We start from the raw sequence: 10,136 nt of genomic DNA, 5'->3' as shown, positions 1-10,136 counted from the left end.
GGCCAGCCTGGTCTACAGAGTGAGTTCCAGGACAGCCAGGGCTACACAGAGAAACCCATCTTGAAAAAAAAAATCCTTGAGACAGGGTCTGTCTCATGTAGCCCAGGCTAGCCTGGAACTCACTGTAAGATGGCCTTGGACTCCTAGCCCTCCTGCCTCCACCGCTCCAGTGCTGGAATCACATGTGTATACTATATCTGGTTTATCCAGTGTTGGGAACCAGACTCCTAGAGCTTGTGCATGCTTGGCTCTACCAACTGAGCTACGTTCCCAGCCCTCCAGGCCTTTTTTTCTTTTTCAATCAATTCTCAGGCCCTCCGTCACGGGGAGAGCATCTTTGGCATAATTCATGGTTCCGGTGAGGGACAGTCACTTTCTCACCACCCCACAGCTGACAACCCCTTCCCCATACTTCTGAAACCCACTGGTGTCTTTGTTTCATAGGAGGGATCTGCTGGCTGAAGAAGGCATGCAGCCCTGTCGGTTGACAAGATGGTTCAATGGGTACAGACTCTTCCCACCCAGTCAGACATAAGTCTCATCCCCAGGACCCTCGTGGTGGAAGGAGAGAACTGATTACTTTATCCACCCAACAGGTGCTGTGATACAAAGTACCCACAGACGTCACAAAAATAAATAAATTAAAGGGCCTTGGCATCCACAATCTTCATTTTTCTCAATATCCTCTCGAGCATTTTGTCAGGATCAGTAAAACCTCAAACTGCGGCATGTCAGGGCTCTCCAGACACATTCGGAGTTTGATCCTCACTATTCCTCATGTGTCCCTTTGTCCCCCAGCCCTCCCCCCATTTTTTCCTTTGGATCACCTACAAACTGCTGGTCTTTAAAAAACTACACACTTTCATATCTATCTATCAATTGACCTGTCTATCTATCTATCTATCTATCTATCTATCTATCTATCTATCTATCTATCTAGTGTATGTCTAAGTCAATTCTAACTTAGGTCATCTGTGTTGGTGGCAAGTTCCTTTACCCCCTGAGCCATCTCACCAGCCCAAACTGGTGGTCTATTATTTAAAAAAATAATTTCAGGGGCTGGAGAGATGGCTAAGTGGTTAAGAGCATTGACTGCTCTTCCAGAAGTCCTGAGTTCAATTCCCAGCAACCACATGGTGGCTCACAACCATCTGTAATAGGATCTGAAGCCCTCTTCTGGTGTGTCTGAAGACAGCTACAGTGTACTCATATAAATAAATCTTTAAAAAAAGAAAGAAAGAAAAAAGAAAGAAAGAAAGAAAGAAAGAGGAGAAAGAAATAAGAGAGAGAGAGAGAAAGAAAGAAAGAAAGAGAAGAAAAGAAATAAGAGAGAGAGAGAGAGAGAGAGAGAGAGAGAGAGAGAGAGAGAAAGAAAGAAAGAAAGAAAGAAAGAAAGAAAGAAAGAAAGAAAGAGAAAGAAAGAATTTCTGGCTGGGATCTAGTTCAGTTGTTGGACCATTTGGTTGTTGTGAAAGAAGTCCTGGGTTTGAGCTCCAGCAGTGTATAAACTTAGTTGCGATGCACACACCTGCAATCCCAGCATTCAGGAAATGGAAGGAGGGAGATTGGGAGTTCAAAGACATGCTTGACTACACAGAGTTGGAGGTCAGCCTGGGCTACATGAGACCCTCCCTCAGTAAACCAACTGAAAAGTTGTGGGGGGAAAATGGTAAATGCCATGCTAAATTCCCCAAATTCCCATGTTTCTCTTAGTAACTTAGCAAAGTAAGTAAAATGAGGGGGGTGGAGCTCAGTGGTAGAGAAGGAGGGAGGGAGATGAGAAGGGAGGGGGAGGGGAGGGCAGAAGGAGGAAGGACATTTCACGAATATAATTGAAGTTTCTGTGATCACCACTTCTCCTGGGGGGGCTTCTCTCACTTCTGGGGGGCTTCCCTCACTTCTGGGGGGGGCTTCCCTCACTTCTCCTGGGGGGGCTTCCCTCAAATATCACCTCCTGTGTTGTAATCCTGACTTTGGTATTTGGTATGTTAATGATTTTTTTCTGTGTATGGTGTTTGTGTGTATTTTCATGTGTGTGAGCATGTGTGTATTCACTTGCGGAGAGGCTCCAGGCTCGGGTTCTCCCTGAACCCAGAGTGTGTCACTTTGACTAACCTGGTTAGCTAGTCTATTCTGAGGGTCCTGTCTCCACCTCCTACAGCCTAGGATCACGGGTGGACCACTCGGCCAACCTTGCTCTTGATGGGGCACCCACTTGGCCAGCCCTGCTTTTTTTTTTTTTTTTTTTTTTTTTTTTTTTTTTTTTTTTTTTTTGGTTTTTTGAGACAGGGTTTCTCTGTGTAGCCCTGGCTGCCCTGGAACTTACTCTGTAGACCAAGCTGGCCTCAAACTCAGAAATCTGCCTGCCTCTGCCTCCCAAGTGCTGGGATTAAAGGCACTTACTTCCCAGCCCACCCCTGCTTTTAATGGGGTACTGGACATCCAATTCCAGCCCCAACATTTGCCCAGCAAATGCTTTGCCTACTGGGGCATATCCTTAGCCTTCAGATGTCTTTTTTAATTTTTAAAAAAGTATTTCTATTTTTAGATTTAGATTTATTTACTTTATATTTATGAGTGTTCTTCCCTGCATGTATGTATGTGTACCTGTGCATGCAGTGCCAAGGAGGCTGGGAGAGAGCATTGGATCCCCTGGAACTGGAGTTACAAATGGCTGAGCCACCATACGGATGCCTGTGGAAATCAGTAGAGGGCATTAGACCCCTGCAACTGCAGTTACAAGCAATTGTGAGCTATGATGTGGGTGCTGAGAACTGAACACAGGTCCTCTGCAAGAGCATCCAGTGTTCCTAATTATTGGGCTATCACTCCAGTCCCAAGTGATTTTTATTTTATGTGTATGGGTGACTTTTTTGCCTGCATGTATATCTGTGCACCATGTGGATGGAGCGCCAGCAGAGGCTGGAAGAGGTCCTTAGATCTCCTTACAGACAGCTGTGAGCCACTGCATGGGTGCTGGGAACTGAACCTGGGTCCTCTGCAAGAGCAACCAGGGCTCTTAAAAGGTGAACAATCTCTCCAATTATTATTATTATTATTATTTTAAATAGGAAGCTATTTTGTTCTCTCCAGGTAACATCTGGTAACATCTGGAGATATTCTAGGTTGTGGCCAATAAGGTGGAAAAGTGATGCTAGCATTTCCTATGCAGAAGCCAGAGAAGCTGCTTATCGATGCTCCTTCCCCTCTTATACACACACACTCACGCGCACAGGCACATACACTCACACGCATGGGCACACACACACACTCACATGCACAGGCACACACACGCTTACATGCGCATGGGTGCACACACTCATGCATGCATGGACACACCCACTCACACACACGGGCACACACTTGCACACACGGGCACACACACACTCACATGCACGGGCACACACTCGCACACACGGGCACACACACACTCACATGCACGGGCACACACTCGCACACACACTCATGCACACATGACCAAGAACCACCCCACCCAGAGATGTCCTTGCTTTCCAGTAACTTCCTAGGATATCTGCTAGAGTGAGGATCCAGAAGGTCTCCCAAAAGCATATGAATTAAAGGCTCAGTTCCTGGTGTGTTTCAGAAGTGGTAGAGAAGGGAATTTGCCGGCATGCCTTCAAAGGGAGCCATGGAACCCTGTTTTGGTTTCTTTTCCAAAGCTCCTTCTGACTTCCTGGCCATACGTGCTCAGTTTTACCCTCTCTACCACACAACCCACTTGTGAGAGGGTTACAAGGGATGGGTCCATGAAGTAGAAATTTCCTCTTCAGGGTCTCCCAGTTAAGAGTCAGAACCTCCAAAACCATGAGGCAAAAAAAAAAATATACACACACATACACACACATAGATACACAGACATACACACACATATACACACACACACATATATACACACACAGACACACACAGACACACACACAGACACACACAGAAACACACACACTCACACATACACACACAGACACACACATACACACACATATATATACACACACATATATACACACACAGACACACACACATACACACACAGAAACACACACACTCACACATTCACACACATATATACACACACATACACACACACAGACACACACAGACACACACACATACACACACATATATACACACACACATACACATACACACACAGACACACATACATACACACACCGAAACACACACACTCACACACATACACACAGACACACACATACATGCACACACAGAAACACACACACACATGCAGACACACACACATACACACATATAGACACACACACACACATACACACATACACACATAGAGAGAGAGAGGTTACAGCAAGAGAAAACTGACTGACACAACCTCTCCATTTCTAATGTCTACATTATTCTATTTCATATATGTACACACACATATATGTCCATGTATATTAGTTAAAAGTTTTTTTTCTGGCTGGAGAGATGTCTCAGCAATTAAGAGCAGTGACTGCTCTTCCAAAGGTCCCGAGTTCAATTCCCAGCAACCACAGGGTGGCTCACAATCATCTGTAATGAGATTTGACGCCCTCTTCTGGTGCGTCTGAAGACAGCTACAGTGATTGAAGGGACCCAAGGGGAGACCAGAATTAGGACTTAGCTCAGAGTCTTAAAATGCTTCAGCCTGCCTCCTTAACCTTCTCTGAGCCACCTTGTCAGGGCAGCCTTGGGAGTCCTATAACCCTTAGTTAGAGCTAAGCAACCTCTTACTCACCTGGGGCTGGGAGGGAGCCCAGTTGTGTTCCTGTCTGACCAGCCAGGTGCTGAGCAGCAGCAGCAGCAGGAGGAAGGCAAACAAGATGGGCTTGGAGCTTACCAACCAAGCCAAGACCGCTCCTAGGGTGCCAGAAGAAGCTAGGAACCCATGGAAACTCCTCAGAAGAAATATTAGTTCCCCCAACATTGTGACACACAGGGGCTAGGCCCCAGGCCCCTGCCTCAGCCCCCTCCATAACAGGAGGCTTGGCCACCCACACCTCTGATTCCTAACCACCTCCCCACCCTGCTATCGCATAACAATAACTTCTCCTATGTCCTAAGGGCCCACGGAGTGTCAGGCTCTCCGGTTGGCTGGCAGCTTTGCAAGCATCATCTCCTGACATCCTCATGGTAGCCACAATGATGGAGGTCCTCAGCAGTGCCCCCCTCAGGTGTCCCTGAAAGAAAACAGCAAATGCTACAGGCCGCCTGCTCTCATAATGGGTTGGGGGTGGGGGTGGGGGTGGGTCACAAACAGATTACTGTGTCCCTTCATCGTCACAGCAGGATACTGTACTGTCAATAAGTCTGCACAGGCTGCAGACTTGATTCACTTCAAGGTTTATACTTGTTTAGTCAGATGCTGGTGGCGCACGCCTTTAATTCCCACACTCAGGAGGCAGAGGCAGGTGGATCTCTGAGTTCGAGGCTAGCCTGGTCTACAGAGGATACAAGATAGTCAGGGCTACACAGAAGAAACCCTGTCTCAGCAAACAAAACAGCAACCCCCCCCAAAAAAACCCAAAATATGCTCTTCTTTATTGTTTGTGTTTGTATGAATGTATGAGAACATTCTACCATGTGGGTCTTAGGGATCTAACCCAGGTTGCCAGGTTTGAGAGCATGTACCTTTGCCCACGGAATGGGACTCTCCACTTATTTTTGTATTTTAGTTGAGGGTGTATGGGGAGACCGGAGAACAACTTTGTCTATCATTCCTCAGGAGCCATCCACCTTATTTTTTCAAGACGGAGTCTCTCACTGGGACTTGGGGCTCACCAATTTGGTTTGAATGGCTGATCAGCAAACCCCAGGACTAGGACCACAAGAGCATACTGCCACACCTAGCCTTTTACGAGAACCAAACTCATATCCTTGTGCTTGCAGGGTGAGTTCTTTATGACCGAACTATGTGCCCAGCTCTTGGTGGACTTCTGAATGTTGGTTAGTGGCCTTACTCTGTAAAGTTAGATACTAGCTGGCTGAATATGCTGGATCATTTAATGTCAACTTGGCATTAGCTAAAATCACCTGAGAGGAGGGGACCTCAGTTAAGAAAATGCTTCCACAGGTGGATATCTGAGTTCGGGGCCAGCCTGCACGACAAAGTGTTCCAAGACAGCCAAGGCAGAGAAACCCTGTCTCAGAAAGAAAAACAAATGCCGGGCAGTGGTGGCGCACGTTTTTAATCCCAGCACTTGGGAGGCAGAGACGGGCAGATTTCTGAGTTCAAGGCTGGCCTGGTCTACAGAGTGAGTTCCAGGATAGCCAGGGCTACACAGAGAAACCCTGTCTCAAAAAAAAAAAAAAGAAAAAGAAAGAAAGAAAAAGAAAAACAAACAAACAAAACAAAAACAGGAAAGAAAGAAAATACCTCCATAAGATTGCGATGTAAGAAAGGAAAGCCTGTAGGATGTTTTGTTTGTTTGTTTCCAATATTTTTTTTGTAAAGATTTACTTATTATATGTAAGTACATTATAGTTGTCTTCAAACACTCCAGAAGAGGGCATCAGATCACATTACGGATGGTTGTGAGCCACCATGTGGTTCCTGGGATTTGAACTCAGGACCTTCGGAAGAGCAGTCAGTGTTCTTAACCGCTGAGCCATCTCTTCAGCCTTATTTATTTATTTTATGTATACGAGTACACTATAGCTGTACAGATGGCTGTGAGCCTTCATGTTGGTTGTTGGGAATTGAATTTTTAGGACCTCTGCTTGCTCTGTTCAACCCTGCTCGTTCTGGTCAGCCCATCTGCTCTGGTCAGCCACACTCGCTCACTTCCTGCTCCCTCCGGAGCTGGGACTTGCTGGGATTTGAACTCAGGACCTTCAGAAGAGCAGTCAGTGCTCTTACCCGCTGAGCCATCTCACCAGCCCTGTTTCCAATATATATATTTTTTTCGAGACAGGGTTTCTCTGAATAGCCTTGGCTGTCCTGGAACTCACTCTGTAAACCAGGCTGGCCTCGAACTCAGAAGTCGACTTGCCTCTGCCTCTGCCTCCCAAGTGCTGGGATTAAAAGTGTATGCCACCATCACCTGGCCAATATTTTTAAAAGAATTATTTTATGTATGTGAGTTCACTGCAGCTGTCTTCAGACACACCAGAAGAGGGCATCGGATCCCATTACAGATGGTCATGAGCCATCATATGGTTGCTGAGAATTGAACTCAGGACCATTGGAAGAGCAGTCCATGATCTTAATGCCTGAGCAATCTCTCCAGCACACACACACACACACACCCCGCCGGACATAATATTTTTATTGATTATTTGGGTATTTCAAATAATGAACCCTGACCACACTCACTTCCCATTCCTCCCAGGCCCACTCTCTCACCTATGTGCATCCTTCCCAATACCCCAAGTACAATTTGTGTTACTCACACACTCACTGGAGCATGGTCAAACTCCCAGTGGCCAGCACCTTAAAGATAAGTGAGTCCTTTCCCATCACCCCACCAGAAGCCATCAAATATAAAGAGCTATACTTCGGCATCTTTATCACAATTTTATAGGACTCTCTTCAATAGCTTTCTTTCTAGACTTTCTTTGGGGCAGGGAGAGAAGGGATGCTGCTGAAGCCTTCAGTGGCTCTCATTTTCAATGATGAGTCCGCAAGCATCGATCGCTCTGCAGCAGAAGCTTTCTGGCCCACAGCAGCCAGCAGCAACACAGATCATGGACTTCCACATGGTTTCTCCAGCGACTGCACGGACCATGGCCCCAGCACGGACCATGGATATCCACATGCACTCCAGCTGCAGCACGGAAAATGGATCACAGCATGGTCCTGGGTGGCAGCAAGGGCCACGGATATCTGCACAGCCTCTGGTGGCAGCACAGATCACTGATGCCAACACGGCCTCTGGTGGCAGCACAGAGCATGGACATCCAAGTGGCCTCTGGTGGCAACACAGTCTATGGTCATCGGCATGCCCTGCAGTAGCAGCACAGGACCACAGACACCAGCACACCCCTAGCTGTAGCATGGCTATATATATATAGCAACGTGGCTTCCCGCGGCAGCACGGACCATGGAGGTTTTCCAAGGAGGCCCAGTTCAGAAAACGAACCCTTCTTTATCTCAGAAAGAGCATTCAGGGGCAGAAGCTACACAAGCTCCAGACCTACTGCTGGTGTAGGGTACTTTCTTAAAGAGTGACTGATGGGGGAAAGGACTGGCCAGTTGTGGGTAGCACCATCCCTGGGCTGGTGGTCCTCGGTTCTATAGGCAAGCAGGATGAGCAAGCTAGAGAAAGCAAGCCAGTAAGCAGCACCCCTTCATGGCCTCTGCATCGGCTCCTGCCTCCAGGTTCCGGCCCTATTTGAGTTCCCACCCTGTCTACAGTGACCACGTGACTTCCACAAGTGTGAGTCAAATTAACCCTCTCCTCCCCAAGTTGCTTTTGGTCATGGTGTTTCATCACAGCAATAGTGAGCCTAAGATGCTGACTTTGGGCTCAGTGGTTAGGAGCACTGACTGCTCTTCCAGAGGTCCTGAGTTCAATTCCCAGCAACCACATGGTGGCTCACAACCACCTATCCTTAATGGGATCCAATGTCCTCTTTTTTGTTTTCTTGTATTTTTTGAGAGGCATTTCCATGCAGCCAGGCTGGTCTAGGATGTGTGACCCTTGTGCCTCTGGCTCCTAGGTGCTGGGATTACAGGCACGTGCCACCTTACCTGACAGATGTTAACTTTTTAAAAGAGGATAAGTTAGCCGGGCAGTGGTGGCACATGCCTTTAATCCCAGCACTTGGGAGGCAGAGGCAGGCAGATTTCTGAGTTCGAGGCCAGCCTGGTCTACAGAGTGAGTTCCAGGACAGCCAGGGCTACACAGAGAAACCCTGTCTCGAGAAAAAAAAAAAAAAAAGAAGAGGATAACTTAGTTGCCTCATTCTGAGAATGCCTTCAAAGAATTGGAAGAATCATCCTTTAAAAAATTTCAAACAACAATAACACCGTTGTTTGTTTATTTACTTATTTATTGCAATACTGAGGATTAGATCTAGGGCCTCATGCATGCTAGACCAGTGTGCATGTGTGGGTGTGTGTCCATGTGTGTGTATGTGTGTCCGTGTGTGGGTCTGTGTGTGCGCACGCACACCAGGGGTCAACGTTGAGTATCATTCCTCAAGTCACCCCACCTTGCTTTTTGAGACAGGGTCTTCTCAATTTTCCTGAGCTCACCAATTAGGTAGACTGGTGGGCCAGGAATCCCCAAGAGTCTGCTTGTCTCTCCTTCTCCAGTGCTGGAATAGAAGTGCATACAGCTATGGCTCTGTCACATAGGTTCTCGGGGTTGTCCACGTGTCCTCATGCTTGAATGGCAAGCACTTTACCAACTGAACTGTTTTCCCTTGCCCCTCCCCACCACCCCACTCTGCCAGGTCACTAAGATACACAATCCCTTTGAACCCTGACCGAAGCCCAGGCTCAGTTGCCTGTTCCCATAAAGACCAGTTTCAAAAGCAAGGAGTTGGAGAGATAATTGTACACCCATGTGTATAGCAACATTATCCATAAAAACCCAAAGGTCAAGTCAGGTGATCCCAGTGAAGGCAAGAGGATCAGGAGTTCGAGGGTATTCTTGGCTATATAGCAAGTTGGAGGCCAGCTTGGGATACTAAGATCTTATCTTAGGAAAAAAAAAAGGTGTTTGGGAGTCAAGTGTGTGTGTGTGTGTGTGTGTGTGTGTGTGTGTGTGTGTGTATCAGTGAGGAGGCCCAGTCAGTAAACTTGAGGAACTGAGCTTAATCTTTGGGATCCATATTGTAGAAGGGGAGAAGCAAACTGCCAATTGTCTCTGTCTTCCATATCTATGCTATGGCACCCCTCTACCACCACTTGAGCTAAAATTTAAAAAATCCTTTATGTATCCTTTACTTATTTATTTTGAGACAGGTATCTCTGTGTAACAGCCCTGGCTATCCTGGAACTTACTCTGTAGTGATGGGTTTGGGTCACGGCGGGACGCGTCTGCAGACACCAGGCCCAGGCAGTTCCACGCGTAAGAGGTTTAATTGGGAGGGGGTAAGGGGTAGCGGCGCAGGAAGAGAGAGAGGGGAGAGAGAGAAGAAAAGAGAGAAAGATGGAGGAAAGTACCCAT

General features: G+C 47.1%; 1 protein-coding gene across 1 annotated transcript in view; it reads right to left on the bottom strand.

Annotated features, from left to right (window-relative positions):
- The window catches only part of Tex46 (testis expressed 46), a 23,791-nt gene that overhangs the window by 553 nt on the left and 13,102 nt on the right, over positions 1 to 10,136 (bottom strand). Inside the window, exon 2 of the mRNA XM_031379111.1 lies at positions 4,757 to 5,198. Coding sequence (XP_031234971.1) covers positions 4,757 to 4,945 — 189 coding nt within the window. The 5' untranslated portion in view covers positions 4,946 to 5,198. The remainder of the gene's footprint in view (positions 1 to 4,756; positions 5,199 to 10,136) is intronic.

The sequence above is a fragment of the Mastomys coucha genome, unplaced genomic scaffold, assembly GCF_008632895.1.
Source record: "Mastomys coucha isolate ucsf_1 unplaced genomic scaffold, UCSF_Mcou_1 pScaffold18, whole genome shotgun sequence".
NCBI lineage: Eukaryota > Metazoa > Chordata > Mammalia > Rodentia > Muridae > Mastomys > Mastomys coucha.
The sequence above is the reverse complement of the archived record's forward strand: the minus strand, read 5'-3'. Positions and strand labels throughout refer to the sequence as shown.